Source organism: Diceros bicornis, chromosome 5 (genome assembly GCF_020826845.1).
Source record: "Diceros bicornis minor isolate mBicDic1 chromosome 5, mDicBic1.mat.cur, whole genome shotgun sequence".
NCBI classification, from domain to species: Eukaryota; Metazoa; Chordata; class Mammalia; order Perissodactyla; family Rhinocerotidae; genus Diceros; species Diceros bicornis.
Genome location: NC_080744.1, coordinates 78,082,873 through 78,103,093, shown reverse-complemented (window position 1 = coordinate 78,103,093; position 20,221 = coordinate 78,082,873). Strand labels below are relative to the sequence as shown.

At 44.3% G+C, this 20,221-nt stretch overlaps 1 protein-coding gene across 1 annotated transcript in view; it reads right to left on the bottom strand.

Moving 5' to 3' along the window:
- The window catches only part of OTUD7A (OTU deubiquitinase 7A), a 194,323-nt gene that overhangs the window by 60,160 nt on the left and 113,942 nt on the right, over positions 1–20,221 (bottom strand). The window contains exons 5-7 of the mRNA XM_058542267.1: positions 6,424–6,525; positions 2,804–2,931; positions 1,877–1,989 (exon numbers count right to left, since the gene is read on the bottom strand). Of these exons, the coding sequence (XP_058398250.1) occupies positions 1,877–1,989; positions 2,804–2,931; positions 6,424–6,525 (343 nt within the window). The remainder of the gene's footprint in view (positions 1–1,876; positions 1,990–2,803; positions 2,932–6,423; positions 6,526–20,221) is intronic.

The following is a 20,221-nucleotide window of genomic DNA, read 5'->3' as shown; positions in this document are numbered from 1 at the left end:
GGCTTGGACACCACCCTGAAGAGCATCTCCTTGCGTTTGTCTGTGCAGATGGACAGTGAAAGGGGGTGCTCCCGGGCCCCAGTGGGTTTCAGAGTCCCTGGCCTGCAGGGTGTTGTCCGGCCCCTCCCTGACACCCCCATGCTGCCTGATGGAAGAGGACACCAGGCGCCAGCCGGATACTTACCTGCTCCCAAAACCTGCTGGTCCAAGTTGCAGTGGAGGGGACTCAAAAAGACCAGGGAATGTCTTGGGGGACAAAAATATCTTTCATCTATAATTCATTACTCCTGATTAGACATTTTCATCTCTACAACTGAGACCAAATCGAAGGTGAAGGAGTCCTGAGAGGAGGCACATGACTGCTATCACTCGGTTGGCAGGTCTCGGCAACATCGAGCACCCTTCCTGTGATCCCATTCACTCCCATTCAGCTCTGGGCTCTCTCAGGGCCCACGGTGCAGGGGCCGAGGCTGGGGCCTTAGGAGTCAGGCAGGCCTGACAAGCCATGTGACCATGGGCCAAGTGCCTCCTGGTTGGGGGGACTCAGGGGACACAGTATGTGGTGATGGTCACTTGATATTATTCTTATAATTACTGTTGTCTTTCCCCACCCCTCCCTGACCCCAGAAGAGACACCGGGCTGGATTCAATCCACCTGCATCTATGGAGGGTCGGCCCTGTGGCAGGTGCCCGAGGGGCAACAATGGAAAGAATGCTGAGGAACGCTTTAAACCCATTGCAGGCGCCACTCAGGAGGCGGCAAAAGGTAGAGAATGGAGTTCTCAGGAATGGACTGAGTCTTTAGAATATTTGTCCCCAAATGTCCTTAAACAAGACAGACTTTTAGTGCTGACATGCCACATTATTAAAACAAAATGACAAGACAATCCTGTAGGAACAGTGTTTATGGGTTTCCATATCTGAGTCTCGTCTTTAAAAGGCCTTGATCGAGTGCTGGGCCTGGGGAGCACTAGGCCTGCTGCTGGTGGCCGAGGACCCAGATGCCAAGATGCAGGGCCCGGGAGCCTGCTGGCCGGCCAGGACACACTGCCCACAGGGGCTGTCCAGTGGTGTTCAATCCTTTCTTGGGTCTCCTGGGTGTCAACGCTCGCGTTCTCTTGCTTTTGGCTGGAACTTTTTCTAAGGGTGACAACTTGGCCCTTAGCTTCAAAAAGTAGGAACCAGAGCATATGCCCGCCTTTTGAAATGCTGGGGCCAAAGGCTTCGTGGCTGCCCAGTTTGGCTGCACCCTCCATTCCCACACTGGAACATTCGGGCTGGGGCTGCAGGAACAAGCTGCTCCCTGCACGTGCACAACGGGCAAAGCCTTTTTGCAGGAACACTCATGGTATACACGGAGCCCATTCGGGAGATGCTGGGCTGAATTAATGATCTTTTGCTTTCAATGAGACTTCTTGAAGCCAGAAATTAAATAGATATTTATTCGGAAAAAACCCAACCCCAGCAGCCTGAGGCTTCAGAGCCTGGCAAATGCAATGGCAGTGTGCAGGAACTACCACTGTCCTGTGCCACCTCCAAAGGCCGGCTGCCAGTGAGCCCCCACCGCCGCTGCTGCCTGCCTTTGGGGTGGGGCAGCACGTGTGAGCTCTGTGCTGCTGCCTGCAAAATGCATGTGGGGGCTGCGTCCACTTCCCCAGACATCTGGGAGGGGTCCAGCCTTCCCCCACAACTCTGCCCTACGTCCTCCAATCTGTCTGACGGCAGGAGTGTTTGTGTCTCCCCCAGCTTGGGGGTATCACACGCTCCCCTGCAACAATTCCCACACTGTTCCTGGCCACCTGGAGCTCAAGAATTTTAAGGGAAAAATGTTGGGACCTTTGGGGAGAGCAGGGAGGGGGCTGGGGGCCGCACTTACCCCCCTCCCGTGCCGCCGTTCTTGCTGAAGTGCGTGCGCGGCTCGCTGGAGGCCAACTTCAGCAGCTCTGTCCACTCTCGCTCCCACTCCTCCTCGGTGTACACCAGCCCTGACTGGCACGAAGGGAAGCCAGTTCAGGAGGAGGCGGGCCGACCTCCTTGCCCTCCCCAACCAGGCGAGCCTGGGCAGCAGAGCAGGACCTCCCGGCTTGGTCCAAGCCTGACCAGGACCCAGGCCAGGCCCACTTGTTAGTGGCCACAGACTGTCCCCATTTGCTATCAACAATACTTTTCAGGACCTCCAATCTCGAATTTCAATGCTTTTGGGAGTCCCCCCAGTAACAAAGGTCATTCCCAGGGGGTGAGAACAACCGAACATTCACCTGCACACACACCAGGCTGGGGGCTGACCATTAAAAAGCTTAAAGGGATAACAAGCCAACTTCAGTCAGAAAGCAGGCAGATTCTTCTTCTAGGACAGCAAAGCGCTAATGTTCACCATGGTTAGGATGACTGGATTCTTTCTGGATTGAGCACACATACAAGGGCTGGGGCCGCAGGCAGTGCTGGGGCCACCCTGCAGCTGTACTTGGCCTTCACGCCACCACCAGCAGTGACCTGACATAGGTGACCATATAATTCATCATCTAAGCCAGGACACCTCTGAGAGTGAAGGTGGTTGGTTTTCAAAATTATGCCAGGACAGTTGGTGTGAGAGGACGTGTGGTCACCGGGTGGCAGGGCTCAGCTAGTGTACCGGGCTCCTCTTCAGCGGATTTAAATGGGGGAGGACTTACTAGTCCCAGAAGCCATTTCTGCCTGGACTCACGATACAGACTTGGTCTTGGGGCCCAGCTCTGGACTCCACCATGGCCCGCGGCTGTGCCTGGTGTGGGTCCCACGTTCTGGACACACCATAGGTACCAACCTCCTTGTTCTGCTGCGTCTGCTGCCACCTCCACCTCCGCTTCAGGGCTTCCTTTTCAGCCCCGGTCCTCATCATGGTGTAGAGAGCTTTCCGCAAAACCAGGTCCCGGTCGTGAAACCCCCACATTCCTGCAGCCGGGAAGCCCGTGAGGAGCAGAAGAGAGAGACAGGATGTGAGAAGGGGGACAAACCAGGAGGTAACTCAAACCACCACGACTACCGGGCCTGGCCTCCCGCGTCTGCATGCACAAGGATAACTCATTAGTCAGCTGCTCAGTTCTCATGATTAGCTAGCAATTCCTCTCTGTTCTTTTTCCCAATGTTTCTCATCGATGCAAGTACGCGAACAATAGTTGGTGAAACCAAGTGCTGCTTCTCTCTAGGATCCTTGGCAAGCCACTCTCAATCTCTCAGGTTTGCTTTGAGGGGCCTAATGTCCATAGTCCTGGTCTCGTGCTTGAGTGAGAGATAGCCTGTGGGGATAGGCTGGTGACGTGTCCTCACATAGGGTCCAAGGCAGGATGGCAATTAGACCTTGGCTTCCTCTAGGGTCTGCCACATCTGATGTCTGTATCCCTAAGGCATCTCGACCTTCTGAGAAGCAGAGGATCAGGGGACACCCCTGCACAAATCTGGACCCAGGAGAGAGTGTCTGCTTCCTCCCTCCACCCACTCCCCTACCTGTGCTGAGTATGCAGGGGTTAAAAAGACAAGCTGGCCATCTCTGAGCATGTGCTCAGGCAGCTCAGATGTGGTCAAGAAACCCAACCAATGGAAGAAGCACCAACGAGAGGTACAGCCCTGGATATGGGGAAAGAGTGGGGGAATCCATTCATTCATTCATTCATTCATTTATTCATTCAACTGAATCCCATTAATTCCACTTAATTAATTCCATACTTATTTCATAATAGGAGTGAGACACTACCCTAGGTGCTGGGAATACACACAGCGCAACCAACTTAGGACAGACTAAGTTCCTAAAATCTCACAGAACACATTGTGGGGAGGTGAGGCAGCCATTGAATTAGCACGTCACATAAGGAGAGATGAACAGAGTGGTGGTGGTACTGGTGGTGGGGTGAATGGAGACAGCAGAGCAAGTACTTGAATGGGTGAAGGAGGTTGCTGAGTCACCATCCCAGGCAGAGGGAAAGGCCAGGACAGACCCCGAGGGGGGCCCACACGGCATACTTGAGAATCAGCAAGAGGGGAAGGTGGCTGGTGCTGGGATCGAGGGGACAAGGTGGGGAGTAAAATGGTGGGCTTTTAAGCAAGCTGGGAGCCTCTGAAAGAGCTTTCCAAAGAGGAGTGACCTGCACTGACTGATATTTTTAAAGGCTCAATCCGGCTGTGCTCCTTTTAGTGCAAACATACGCAAAAACCGGGGGCTGCCGTGGGTTTTCCATCAAACCAGGCTTTTGTCTTTTTTTACAGCACAATGGGAGAGAAGCGGCTGGCCATCAGTGCTCCTTTGTAAACAGGCCCAGTGGACCTTTCTCATCCCTCAGACCTGTCTGCAGCTGCTGCTGGGACTCTCCCAGGTAGGGCAAGTCCCGTGTCCCGTCTAAGCTCCCACGGCTCCTTGTTTGAGTATCTCTTGCAAAGAGGGTCTCTTTGTCCCATAAATGTTTGCCCATCAGCCTGACTCCAGGATTCCTGCCATTTCTGTGTGGGCCCTACAACCCTAGGCTGATGTCAGGCCTGCTCAGTGGGTTCAATAGCATTGCTGGTGAGTGCCGCATGGCTGCTTTGGGCAGTCCTGCTCCTGTGGGGTTTAGCCTTTTGAGTACAAAAGGAAAACAAGTACTGGGGGAAAAGAACCAACTGGCTCTGAACCCCAGGCTCAGTCATGGCCCAGCCTCTCTCGCTGCTGGAGCAGGGCCCGCCTATGGGAGGTTTTCTCTTCCCAGGCAGACCTGGGAGGCCCACCGTGCCCACAGGGAAAACATCTGCCATCAGACAAGACTGCAGGAGTGTGTGGCCTTCTGATTTGTGGCCTTGCCCACCCGTGGCACTGATGGGGACAGTGATGCTGCACACTGCAGTTTCTGAAGGACAAAGGCATTTTCACGCCCGAGACTTTGCAACGAGGCTGCTGTCTGACACAGATGAGAGGTTTCTTCTTTTATATTCTTTCCCCAGGTTTTATACAGAACAAGGTGAAATGTGTTCTATAATCGGGGAATAGTTAATACATTATGATGAAACATGACACAACTAGTAAAAACATGTTTTTGAAGAATAACAGGGTGGAAAATTCACAATAGAATTTTAAGGGAAAAATGTTGGATTCCAAACTGCGAACACAGTGAGATCATAATTTCACAGGAAGAACAGACAAAAGAATGGAAGATAATATACCAAAATGTTAAAGTGGCCATTGCTGGGTGGTGGGATTGCTGATTTTTATTTTCTTACTATGATGAATGTGGAACACCTATAAAAGTGTCCAAAAATGCCAACAAATAGAAGTGTGTTAGGTTTAAACCGGAAAGGGAGCAGGTAGACGATAGCTTCATCTTCTCCCTCATCCCTCTCGAGCCCCTGGAATGTGGACTGTTCCCCTTGCTCTCAGGCTCCACTCTCCTCCGGGCCTCCCGGAGTCCTTCCCAGACCCCGTGCATTTCCCTCTACGCCTTTCAGGCTCATCAGCCCACCTCTTCCAGAACAGGCCTTACTACAGGTCTGAAGAAGGTTTTGGGCCTGGTCCTTGCTCTGAGTCACAGCATCGAGTTAAGGTCATGTTTACCTGGGGGGCCAAGTTTGACCAACAAAGACCATATTCTTAGCTGAGGGCCCCGTCCCTGGAGAGAGACCTTACATGTCAGGACTGATGAGGTACAGCTGGCCATGATGCCTGGGTCCCTGGCACAAATCCAGTCCTGCCTGTCAAAACTGATTCGGCCTATGTATACAAAGCTGGGTCCCAAAGGGACAACTGAGCTTCTAGAAAGTCTACTGTGACCCTCAGTTATCCAAATATTGCCACCAACTCCAGTGCACCTGTTGGTGTGGCTTTTCAGACCAGGAAGCTCACATCTCCATTGGATGAGGTTCTGACTTCTCTGCTGGATATTCTGTACCCAAGCGGTGCCTATGTCTGTCTTTTTGTCAGTCCAAGTGCACCAACTGCAGTCAATATGGTGGTTCTGCACCTACCCAACCTCATGCACTGCTCCCCAAACTTCCTGCTTGAGCCCAACTGAGCTCAGCCCTGCCTCCAAACACCCTGTTAATTTCTGCCTTTATGCTTTATCCATGTGGTTGTCTGGCCTGAAATGTCCTTTTTCATACTTTTTCAAGTTCTTCAAGTCTCAGTAAAATCGCACCTCTTCCAGGAAGTCCTCTTTGATTGCTCTAGGCCACCATCTCTAGTACCCATCCCTGCAGCTCATGCTCAGGCCTCCTTCTATCATATCAGGTCTTTTCTCATGTGTGCTCTGTGTCCCCAGCCTGCCAGGTACTTGACATAAAGGGCTGGATTTTTGGCTCCATCCCTTGGGGACTCTTCCGGAGGACAGTGATGAGTGTGGTTCTACTTAGCATATGTCTGTCCTTTACCAACGTGCAGAGTGGGCCTGGGGCACTGTCACCCTCTGTCTATGCTTTGGAGCTTACCCAGTGAGGCGGCGTGTAAAAGGCAGTTCCCGTCACCTGTCGTGGCCAAAGGAAGAAGCCGTTTACAGCTTGTGCACACAGTAGACCACCAGTTCAGGCGACCTGGAACAGAAGCTCACTTTAGAACAGAATTCCAGAACAGGCAGGGACCATTGTGTGTTTGCTAGGTAAGCAGAAACACCACTGGATGATTTCCTTTTTTTTTTTTTTTTTTTGTGTGAGGAAGATCAGCCCTGAGCTAACATCCGATGCCAATCCTCCTCTTTTTGCAGAGGAAGATTGGCCCTGGGCTAACATCTGTGCCCATCTTCCTCTACTTTATATGGGACACCGCCACAGCATGGCTTGACAAGCAGTGCGTCGGTGCATGCCCGGGATCCGAACCTGTGACCCCTCGGGCCGCCGAAGCGGAATGCCTGCACTTAACTGCTACGCCACCAGGCTGGCCCCTGGATGATTTTCTAGAGGATTTCTAGAGAAATTCATTGGGAAGGTAGAGCGTTATGACTACATTTTCCCAAATAAAATATAGATTTTTTTTCCTTTTAAGATAAGAAATGGCCAAATCCTCCCTTCAATTAGCAAGAGGATTAAGAAACTCAAGGCCAAAAGTCTTCTCTCCTTGAATCTAGGAACATATTTTACACATAACATAAATTTCCTCTTTCTGTAATTTCCCTGAATACAGTTTTCCTTCCTGAAAGTTATTTTTTTCCTTGAATTATCCTTCTTTTTTGATGCACACATACCTCTGAAAGTATGGTTTACATTTAATTTAATACATCGAAGCCATCATAGCTACTTAGTCATGTTAAATTTCATTAACATACCTCGAGACTTCCACTTCCAGAAAGATAGAGTAGATATATTTCCCCCATTCTTTCTACTAAGTACAACTAAAAATCCTGGACATTATGTATAAAACAACATAGGGAGATGGAAAAGTGGAGAAGAAGGCTGGCTGGCTAGGAAACTTGGGATCCGAGGAACAACATGGTGTTAGGCTCCCTGGAGTTTCTTTTTGCCTTATAAATCCCAGACTAGATACTGGGGAAGCTGCCACCCTGGAAATACCAATGGGGGCAGACAAAAGAATATCATGCTATCTCCAGACAGGATACCAGGAAAGGGGCAGCTTAGGAAGACAGTGGCCCCTTAGACAACAACTGCTGTATTCTAGCCAAACACCACATTAAAAAATTGTAACTCACCATCACCCCTGCCAGCAGAGGCTGAGTGGGGAGCTGAGACTTCCAACCTTACCAGGCTGTAATGAGTAACTCAGTACCTGCTCCCTCACTGCCAGATGGTTTTAGAGAATGCTGAATGCAGAGCCAGCACTTCAACCCTGCTGGGTGGTAATGTGGACTCTACCTCTGTCAATCAGGAACCTATGTAGCCTGGATTTCCACATCCATCTGGTGGTAAAGAGGTCCCCCACTCCTGCCCAGTAGTACCAAGAAGCCCATCCTTCAAAAGGTGTCAACAGAGGCAGAGGGGAGAAACTGTACTTCCACCCCCATCTAGAAGTTACAAGTCAATGGGCGCCTATACCTACTAGAGAAGGTCTGCTAAAACATGTGATTTAAATAAGATCCAAAATCTTATAACTTAATACTCAATATGTACAATTTTAAAGTGAAAATCACTTACACCAAGAACTAGGAAGATCTCAAATTGAATGAAAAAAGATAATCAACCGACACCAACATCGAGATGACACAGATGTTAGAATGATCTGACAGGTATTTTAAAAGCAGACATCATAAAAATGCTTCAACAAGCAATTACAAACATGTTTGAAACAAATGAAAAAATAGAAAATGTGAGTGAAGATACAGAAAGGCTCACCCAAAAAATAGAAGACAAAAAGAAAAACTAAATGAGAAATTTGGAACTAAAAAATGCAATAACAGATTTAAAACCTCAGTCTTCAATAGCAGAATGGAGAGAACAGAAGAAAGAATCAGTGACCGTCAGGGCCAGCCCAGTGGCACAGTGGTTGAGTTCGTGCACTCCGCTTCAGTGGCCTGGGATTTGCGGGTTTGAATCCTGGGTGCGGACCTACACACCCCCCATCAAGCCATGCTGTGGTGGCAACCGACATGCAAAATAGAGGAAGACTGGCACAGATCTTAGCTCAGGGCCAATCTTCCTCACCAAAAAAAAAAAAAAAAAAGAATCAGTGAATGTAAAGGTAGAACATAGAAATTACCAGATCCAAATAACAGAAAGAAAATAGATTTAAAAAGATCAGAATCTCAGGGACACATGGGACTATAACAAAAGATCTGACATTCACATCACCAGAGTTCCATAGGAGAGAAGGAATAGGGTAGAGCTGACGTAAGTATTCAAAGAAATAATCACTGAAAACGTTCCAAGTTTTTAAAAACAAATAAACATCCCACGAACATGGATTCAAGAAGCTGAGCAAACCCTAAACAGAAAAAAATCCATGGAAATTCATGCCAAAACACATCACAGTCAAACTCCTGAAAACTAAAGACAAAGAAAAAACCTTGAACTCTTCTGAAGAGAAACAACACTGTGCCTATATGGGAAAAACAATTCTAATGACAGTGGATTTCTCATCAAAAGCCACAGAGGTCAGAAGGAAGTGGCAAAATATTTTTCAAGGGCTAAAAGGAAAGAACTGTCAACGTAGAATTCTATGTCCAACAAAAATATCCTTCAGAAATAAAGGGGCAGTCAACATCTTGTCAGATGGAGGAAACCAAGAGAATTTGTTTCTAACAGACTTACTTTAAAAGAATGGTTAAAGGAATCTCTCTAGACAGAAAGAAAATGATAAAAGAGAAAAACCATCAGGACATGATGGTTTATATAGAAAATCAGAAGGAAGCTACAAAAAAAATACTCTAAGTGATTTTTGTCAAGGTCACAGGATATAAGATCAACATATACAAACCAATGGTATTTCTACATACTAACTATGAACACATGGGGTCCCAATTAAAAAACATCATACCATTTACAATCACTCAAAAGTTAAATACTTTAATATAGATATAACACAATATGTTCAGTATTTGTACACTGAAAACTATAAAATGCTGATGCAAGAAATCAAAGAAGATCTAAACAAGTAGAGAGACATACCATGTTTATGAGTTGGAAGATTTTCAACATAGTAAAGTCGTGAATTCTCTCCAAACTGATCCATAGGTTAAATGCAATTCCTATCAAAACCTCAGCGAGACTTTTTGTAAAAAGGAAATTATTTCCAATTTAGAATTCTATACCTCAGACAAAGAGAAAGAGAATTAGCCACCATCAGACCTGCAGTAAAGAATACAAATGGGAGATCTGTAGGCAGAAGGAAAATGATCTTGGGCGGAAGCAGGGTATATATAAGGAATGATGAGACTTGAAATGGCCAGTACGTTCGTAAATGTAAATGAATATTGACTGTTTAAAGCAATACTATAAAAATGTCTTTTTGGGGATTAAATTGTATGTAGAATTAAAACGCATGACAGCAATAGCACAAAATACGGGAGTGCATAATAAATGACATAAATTCTAAGGTCCTTACATTGAGCAGGAAGTGGTAAAAGGGCCAACTTTAGATAAATTGAATAACTTAAAGATGCATTTTGGAAACTGTAGGGTAACCACTAAAAGAATAATAAGAGAATGTATAACTGACAAGCTGGTAGAAGAGAAAACAGAATGATAAACATTCTTAAATAATTCAAAAGAATATGAGAGAGGAAAAAAGAAATACAACAATAAAAACTCAAATAGCAAGATAATAGATTTAAACCAAAATATGTCAAAAGTATTTATATTAAATGTGAATGACTAAATACTCCAATTAAAAGACAGAGATTGTCAGCCTTGCTTAAAAAAACAAGCATATGCTGCCAACAAAAGACACTGTAAATATAATGACACAGAGATTTGACAGTAACTAAGTACAGCAAGATATACCACTTGAAGACTAAGCAAAGTAAAGCTGGTGAAGTTCTTATTGATTCAGATGAAGTAGATATTACTAAGGCACAGGATAAAGAGAGATATTTCATAATAACACAGTCAAGTCAAACGGAAAATATAACAATACTAAATGTATATACAACTAAGATTTAGCCTAAAAATATATAAAGCAAGAATTGACAGATTCAAAAGAGAAATGGACAAATCCAAAATCAAAACTGGATATACAAATATATATATATATATATATTTTTTTTTTTTTTGTGAGGAAGACTAGCCCTGAGCTAACACCCGTTGCCAATCTTCTTCTTTTTGCTGAGCAAGATTGGCCCTGGGCTAACATCTGTGCCCATCCTCCTCTACTTTATATGGGACGTCGTCACAGCATGATTTGACAAGCAGTGCGTCAGTCCATGCCCAGGATCCGAACCTGAAAACCCCAGGCCACTGAAGAGGGGCACGTGAACTTAACCACTATGCTACCGGGCCAGCCCCAAAACTGGATATTTTTAACAGAACTCTCTTGATAAACGAAACAATCAACAAACAAAAAATTGAGTAGAAATTAGATACACATAATTCAAGAACTTGACCTAAATGACATATATACAACATTGCCCCTACCGACTGCAGAATGAATATATATTCTTTTCAAGTCATGTGGAAAAATTTCCAAAAATTGACCACATGATGGTCCATAAAGTAAATGTCAACAAATTTCAACAAGGATTTGAAATCATTCAGAGTATGTGCCCTGACTACACTAAATATAAGCTAGAAATCAATAGAAATAACTAAGAAAAGTTGAAAATCCTCAAATGTTAGGAATTATGCAGCACCCTTCAAATAACTTATGGGTCAAAGAAGAAATCACAGGAAATTAGAATATATTTTGAACTGAATGCTAATAAAAATATGTGGGCTATAACTCCAGCAGTGTCTAGAAGGAAGCTTCTATTTTCAAATGCATATACCAAAAGGGAAAAAAGGCTGAAAGTAAATGTTGCAAGTGTCCACAAAGCTAGTAACAGCAAATCAAACTTGGACAATGTAGGCTGAAATAGTAAAGGAAAGAATCAGTGATATAGAAAAGAAAATACGATACTGAAAATCAAACAGAGCTGAGAGTCGGTTCTATGAAAAGAGTAATGTCATTGCTAAACTCTTAACGACTTAAGAAAAAGAAGGGACAAGTTTTCAATATCATTTACAAAAAATGAAACATCATTTCATACGGACATTACATATAATATACATTTAAACATAATATGCATATTATAAATAATTTTATGTCAATACATTTCAAAATGGCAAATAAAATGGACAAATTTCTTGAAAAACAAAATTTACCAAAACAGACTGAAGGAGAACTAGAAAATATATACAGTTCTCTATCCTTTAAAGAAACTGAATTCATAATTAGAAACTTTCCCCCCAAAGAAAACTCCAGACTCAAATGGCTTTAGCTGTGAATTCTTCCACTCATTTAAGGAGAGAACAGAGAGCAGAAAATCTGAGAACTTTTCCCAACTTGTTTTATGAGGCCCATACAACTTTGATGCCAAAACCTGACAGGGCCATTACAAGAGAGGAAGAGAATGGGTGAGTCCTTCTCACGAACAAACAGGCAACGATCCTAAACAAAGTATTTAGCAAACTGAATCCAGTAGTACTTAAAAGATTACGACATTATAACAAAGTTGGATTTATTCCAGGAATACAAATTGGATATTAAAAAATAATCAATTTTGGTCTCTTGCTTCCAAGACTGATAGAGTACCTGATAGCAAATCTGCCTGTCTGGCTACCTTAGTGAGAAAAGTGAGATAAAACACAGAAATCACCTTTAGAAGGGCAGCGGGAAGCTGTGGAGGCACCAGGAATGAAATGAGCTGAGCAACTAGCGACAGGAGAACCTCAGGGAGGAAAGCCAGTGCTGCAGCTGCTTTTACCAGGGAGGCATTGGCCAAATCTGGGTGGGGGTAGATGGCTGAGGACACATACAAATGTGGGTGCAAAGCCTGGCGGAGGGCCACCTCAAGGAGAGAGAAATCAGCACAGCTTTTGGCAAGACTTGGGAGGCCTTAAGCACGTATCTGGCTTTTTCCTGAGGTCCTTTGCTGCATATGGGGTGAGAGGCTGAAAACCTGAGCAGAAAGCTTTGAAAAGTGGACCAGAGTTTGGAACCACCATAGAGAGGGGCCTACAGAGTGCAATAAGCTCTTGTCTGAAGACTTTGGAAAGTCAAGGGTGTGGACAACACCAGTGGAAGATCACTGCTGGAGACCCAGACACCAGAAGAGCTGGTGGTGGAGACTTGGAGTCACAGCACATTGGTTCTCCCATCAGGACATTCACTAACACTGGGACTGTGTTACACTGGGCAGGAGGCTAAAACCTTTCATGTAAAGCCTCTCCAAAAGCAGAGTGTTGGGAGGCAATTTTCCATGGGCCTCGCATTTCTGTGCATCTTACAGAGGCATTGACAACTCTGCGAGGATGAAAAGTCTTTTCAAGGACAGCAGCACAGCAAACAGCCTTGGAAGTTGAAGACTGTGTCTCTCTCTGTGGCAGAGGAGAGATTTGTTCACTATCCACTAAAATAAAGACAACGTCTCCCTCCAGGACAAAGCTTGGGCAGGTGTGCTTACAGCCCATTATAAAAGATTGGAGTTTCCTAAGCTTAGGGCTCCTCAGCTGTGATGTAAACCCACTACATGGACAGGATCCACACGTTCCTGCTTCTGCATCACTTCATGGGGTTTGGGGGGCAAAGGGAACCAACACAAACAAGAAGCTCATGGCCAGGTTAGGGAATAGCAGAAGATTCCCCGGGATCCTGTACAGAACGCTGTTCTTCAAGCAGTGGGCAAGAGGATAATGAGTAAGGTACCACTATCCTATCTGTTAACAGACGTCAAGAGGCTGAGCAGTAAGCAGTAGGAATGAACGGTGGCTGCTGTTCACTCTCCTCCCATGTGAGGAGGAGTTCCAAGGAATCTCCCAAAGCAGATATAGGACTTTGGGTGGACCAAAACACTGGAAGTTCATTTTGTTGAGCTGTGCAATGTACTCAGAAGTGAAAGCGACTGTGCCTGGCTTACTGGCTGGGAGCTGCCTCTCTCCATGCGCCTCCTGGTCCCTCCCTTCTTCTCTACCTGACATCAGCTACTTTAACAAAATATCATTAGGGACGGGACCCAGGGCTCCCTATCCCAAAGGGGGCCCAAAGGTCATATATATCTGTTCAAGTGTGCTGGAAGACTTCATGGAGGGGAAGAACTCAAACTTGTATGGCTTTGTAGGATACAGGTGCCAAAGTCACCATCCTACCCAGTTATGGAGGAAGGGGCACCTGACTTCAAGCGATGGGGGTTGGGTAGGTTAACAGTGGGAAATGGAGGCTTATGTGACCTTGTGTATGATGCTCTTTGGGCCAATCCAATGTAGTCTCGTTGATACTTCTATACCTGAAGGTACCATAGGAATTGAGAGGTTATATGCTTGGATGTCCCATCCCATAAGTACCAGAGGAGATTCTCCCAATCAGAAGATCCACAGGTATAAATGCACTAATGGGGAAAATGCCCCTGCCATTAACCACCAGCAGATGGGTCTGGATTGAGCACAAAGGCCTCTCTCCACGGTGACCAAGCTTTCACTCTGATGATGTCTGCTGGCTGGCAAGTCAGAAGCTCAGTCTCAGGGGCCCAGACTGTGTGATACCTCAGCCAGCTGGTGGATGCTGATAAGTCCCAACAAAATTCAGAGGCCTGCTCATCAAGTCAAGTTTCTTGGGATGCTGTGCAGAGTTCACAATGTTCAATCTCTCTGGCAGTCAAGGAAAAAGTGTTGTCTCTTCAGCCCCCTCAACCCCCGCTGCCAAAAGGAGGCACCTCCTTAGGCTCTGGGTTGGACATGGAATGTGCCTCACTGGGGCACTCTACTTGGTCCTTTATGTCCTCCAACTTGCAAATCATTGCCCTTTGAGTAGAGCCAGCCCATCAGGCCATGTTGGAAGTGGTCCAGCAAGCTCTGGCACCTTCTCTACCTTTGAATACAAACACAATGGCCCTTGAGCTACAAGTGTCTGTGACTGATGCTTTTGCTGACTGGAAGCTCTGGCGGGGGGAAGTGGCCTCCACTTGGAGGTGCTCCTTGGGGTTTCAGACGTGTCACCTCCCTGACATGGCTGCTACATTCATCCCTTTGGAAACGCAGAAACTGACCTGCTACTGAGCTCTTGTTGAAACTGAACGCCTCACCCATGGAGGCCCAGTGTCTCTGGTCTGATATTCCCATTTTGGGGTGGGTAAACTCAGCCTGAGTAACTAACAAGGTGAGAAGGGCCCAACAAGGATCACTTGTCAGATGCAAATAGTATATTTAAGCACACAGCTGGCCTGGTTGCAGAACCCTCTTGGCTTTACATGAAAAAGCAGTAGCTGCCCCTCTAGAAGAAACTACCCCCCTCTCTGCTGCCTGAACCAAAGCCTCTGGCTCAGCAGGGCCCTCGATGCAGAGTCCCCTAAATGCCCAGGCTGGTGCCCTGATGCTTTGACTAAGCTGAAACCTAGGGGAGTCCACTGGGCTGTGGTGGCTGTTTGGCCCCAGCACCAGCTCTGTAGAACTGCAAGTGGACCTGGTAACTCTGTCCAGTGGGCAGGACTCAAGGCTATTCTCATAGCTCTGGCCAGCACTCTCTTGATGAAGCTTGTTATATTTTACTCACCCTTACACTGGTTGGCCTAGCAGCTTGATCTGCCCCTTAAAAAACTACAGACTGGTAGATTAAAGACATTCCTTTATGGAGCCAGAAAATGTGATAACAAATCACAGGTGCTGATCAAACTGTCTGGGTCACTTACATCAACATGCAGGTGAAGGTCCATCCTCTGATGAGATCAACTGGAACCAAGCTGCTTGTCAAGGCTGTACCTCCCAGACCACCACCATTGCTGCCTGGACCTCTCACTGTGCTGTGCATGGCAATGCTCCTGCCATCACAGAGGGGCACCTAGTAAAGGACTCCAAGTTCTGTTGCAGAGGCTTCCATTGCATGCCACATGGAGGACTCCTGCCAGGAGTCGACCCATTTGTCTCGTGGTAGAGGAGGATGCATTGTTCCTGCCTGCTCCTGGCAGACAGACTTTTAGAGTTATTGATTCTGCCTCATTGCTGCTGACACTTATAGCAGAGTTAACTCAGGCCACACCATTGTGATCCTTGAAACTAATCGTGTATGTTTTTGGCTTTCCAGACCATCTTCAGTCTAACAATGGTGTTTGTTTTATAAAAAGCCCACTCAATAATGAACTGATAACTGAGATATTCAATGGGCTTTCCACGTTCCCTACCATCCACAGGCATCTGGTACAGTTGAGTGTTGGGGTGGCTTTCTAAAAAACAGACTCAAAAAGATTTATGACTCTCCCTTCCTCACCTCCTCCTGGCGTATACCTGTCTCAGTCACCTCGGGCTGCTATAACAAAATACTATAAACTGGGTGACTTAAACAGCAGACATTTATTTCTCACAGTTTTGGAGTCTGTAAGTCCCAGGTCAACGCACTGGCAGATTCAGTTCCTGGTGAGTATTCTCTTCCTGGTTTGCAGATGGCCACCTTCTCACTGTGTCCTCAAATGGCCAAGAGAGAGAAAGCTCTGGTCTCTTTCTCTTCTTGTAAAGACACTAATCCCATCCTGGTGGCCCCACCCTCATGACCTCATCTAAATCTAATCACCTCCCAAAGGCCCCATCTCCAAATACTATCTCACCGGGGGTTAGACCTTAAACATATGAATTTTGGGGGGACATAAACATACAGTCCATAACAGTACCTTAGTAAGGCAGTTTTTTCACTGAATGTGGCTGTCTCCGAAAGGGATCATACCCTACCAACTGTTCCTTAGGTAACAAGCAGGATGAACAGGGAAGACCTGTTTTGAAAATTCAATTCCACTGTGACCATTTCTGGCCAAGTTGCTTCTTTCTTTTCCCTAATGGCAACCCCAGGATGGCCTGTTTGCCACACCTTCTGGGTGGCAGTGCAGCCAAGAGGGGACTTAGGGGATTCAGACTCAATTATGGTTCAGTTTTATAAAAATGCTTTTGTCCCTCATATGGTTGACCTTTGTGGATGAGAGGTCTGTTGTGATTAGGGGGTGATTGAAAAGAAAAGGGTAAATTATAGATACTGTGATGGCACACGTCAATTTTGTGATGGTGGAGGGACAGCAACAATCCTAGCATATGGGGAAGGAATATCCTAGACCCAGGAAAGCATGGGGGGAGGGTGGTACATTGATTATGCTTTGTTTTTCAGAACCACCCCTGCAGACTTCTGCATGAATCAAAATGCTCCTATGTGGATCTCCCAAACTGCTGCAGTGCCTTAAATGTTAACAGTGTCCTTCTTCTATGACCCAGGAGTCTCAGGTCTTCTGCCAACATCCAGGAAGCCATGGCAGGCTAGTTTATTAACTTGCAAGAAGAGTAAAATCTCAGACATATGACAGTTCTTGATATAACACAGACTCTTTCAGAAGCCTCATGAGATAGAGTTCACTATCCACCAGGGGAGGGAGGTCCCATAAAATACAATAGGACGAGCTGAAAATACTGGAAGACCAGGAGTGAACCTAAAGTAGACTAAGCCTTACTAGGACTGGAACCCAGCCTCAACTCAGCAGTTTCTCACCAGAGTAAGGTAATTAGCCACAAGCAGAGGGAAGGGTAAACCCTCTCTAGAGGAGGATGTCATCATTTGGAGTTACTACAATTTTATATTCACAACATCTAGAAGTCAATCAAAAATTACTAGGTATGCCAAAACCAAAAGCCAAAACCAACCAAACAAAAAAAAAACAAGAGTAAATGACTGAAAACCAAGAGGGAAAAATGAGGTAATAGAAAAAGACACACAGGTAATCCAGATTTTGAGGTTAGATAACAGGGACTTCAAAGTAACTATGATTCACATAGTCAAGAAAATAGAGCAAATGGGGCAGAAGCAATGTTTGAATAGATAATGGACAAGAATTTTCCAAACTGATGAAAGATACAGATTTTAGAAGGTCTATAAATGTCCACAAGAATAAATACAAAGTAAACCATACAAAGGCATAGAGTAAAACTGCTGAAAATTAAAGAGAAAGTTTTAAAAGTAGGAAAAAAAGGGACATATTACATACCAAGGGGAATAATAAGGTAGAAGCCTACATACAACGGAACGAAGACATCCAAGTTCTGAAAGAAAACAATCTCCAATCTAGAGTTCTGTATCCAGCAAAAACATCCTCCAAAACTGAAATTGCTAGGAATATAACCTGGTACAGGTCATCTACGAAAACCCCACAGCTAACATGATACTTAATGGCAAGATATTGAGTGCTTTCAACCCAAGATGAAGAACAATACTCAATACTGATGAAGGTCTGAGCCAGTGTGATAAGACATGAAAAAAAGGCATAAAGATCAGAAAGGAATGAAACTATACTTATTAGTGGATAGCATGATTATTTATGTAGAAAATACTTAGGAATCTACCAAAAAACTCCTAGACCTAATAAGTGAATTTAAATGTAGCAATATCCCAGGAAACAAGGTCAATATACAAATATTATTTGTATTTCTATACACTAGCAAGAAACTATTTTAAAAAAGGAATTAAAAACATAAAATACAGAGGCATAATTTTATGAAAGATATGTTATATCTAGATGAAAAACTAGAAACATTCCTGAGAAAATGTAAAGAAGATTTAAATGAGTGGAGAGATTTATCATGTACATAGATTGAATTCCTTATTGATAAGATACCAAATTCTCCCCAAATTGATCTAACATAACCCCAATCAAAATCCCAGAAGGCTACTTTTCAGAAATTGACAAGTTGATTCTAAATTTACACAGATATGCAAAAGTTCTAGAATAGCCAATATAATCTTGAAGTAGAACAAAGTTGGAGGATTTACTGTTCCTGATTTCATAACTTATTATAATGCTCTAGGAAGCAAGATAGTGTTGGTGTAAGAAAGACAAATAGATCAATGGAACAAAACATGGAGACCAGAATAGATCCACACATTTATGGCCACTGATTTTTTTTTTTTATAAAGGCTCCTATAGCTTTCAATGGGGAAAGGAAAGTACTTTTTCAACAAGTGGTGCTAGAATTAGTGGATATTTGAAAAAAACTTCAATACCCCTTTCACATCACAAACACAAATTAATTTGAGGTGGATAATAGACATAAACATAAAAGCTAAACTTAGAAAGATTCATAGACCTAAATATAAAAGTTAAAACTATAAAATGTCCCAGAAAAAAAACAGAATATTATTGGGATTGGCAAAGAAAAGAATTGATACATTTAACTTCATCGAAATAAAAAATTTCTGCCCATTAAAAGACACCATTATAAAATAACAAAGGAAGCCTAAGACTGGGATGAAATATCCATAAAACATGTTTCTGAAAAGGACTTGTAATTGCATATATTAGGAATGCCTACAAATCAATAAGAACCAGCCAACCTGATAAAAATGGACAAAAGACAAGATATTTCACTGTGAAGGATGTACAAATGGTCAAAAAGGACATGAAAAGATGCTCAATGTTATTAGTCATCAAGGAAACGCAAATTAACACCACCTTAAGTCATCTTTTCATACCTACTAGAATGGTAATATTAAAAAGACTGACCACAGCAAATGCTGGGGATACAGAGCAACTGGAACTTTCCTACTTTGTTGCTGGGAATGTAAAATGGCATGATGATTTAGGAAAATCTTTTGACAATTTCTAATACAGTTAAACATACACTTAGCATATGATTCAGCAGTTCTATTCTTGGGTATTTACCCATGAGAAATGAAAACATACAACTTGTACAAGAATATTCCTAGCAGCCTTATTTCTCAATAAAACTAGTTGCTAACAAATCTGGGATTGCATCTCCAAAATAAAGAATCAGCACTGAGTTGCCTCAGGCTCTTTTTTCTAGTGAATCTGGGTCAAGACATCCTCATTCACTCTTTCTCTGGAAGCTTCTGGAGGATGCATTACAGTTGGCTCTCCACATCCACGGGTTTTGCATCCGCTGACTCGATCTGCAGTTGGTTGAACCCACAGATGCGGAACCTGCAGATACAGAGTGCCCCACTGTATTCATTGTACTATGTCATATTATATATGGGACTTCAGCATCCATGGATTTTGGTATCTGTGGGGGTTCCTAGAACCAGTCCCCCTCAGATACCAAGGGAAGACTGTACACCAAAATGAGGTGATAACCCAAAGCAGGGAAAGATGGGGAACAGGAGGGAAATTGGGTGAACAACGCAGAAGAATCTCCATGATGGAGACAGAAGACTCCATTCTCCCTGGAAAGGCAGAGTGGGGGTGGGGGTGATGGGGCGAGGGGGCTGCTTGAGCTCAGAACTACTTTTGAAAAGAAGTATACATGAAAAGGCTTTACAGCTTGGCTCATATGATGATGCTATCTTTCAAGCTGGGTAACACAAACATCATCTTACATGTCTTGGATTATATTAAAATTATTTAAAAAATTGCTTCAAGTTTATGAATGGTTTTATCTTGCATTTCTAATGTTATGTGAAACTACTAGTGACATACATTTTTTTATTTGGGGCCTGAATTATAACAGTCACCTTTTGGGGTCTTCAAATCTTTGTAGAGTTTCAATCAAGTGAGAATGTTTATAATAGATATTTCCAAGAAGCTGTGAAAACATTTAATTGAACTTTTACTTTTTTAAGAAAGAGAATAATACTAATAAGATTGGAACAGTTGGAGGGACATCACATTATTTA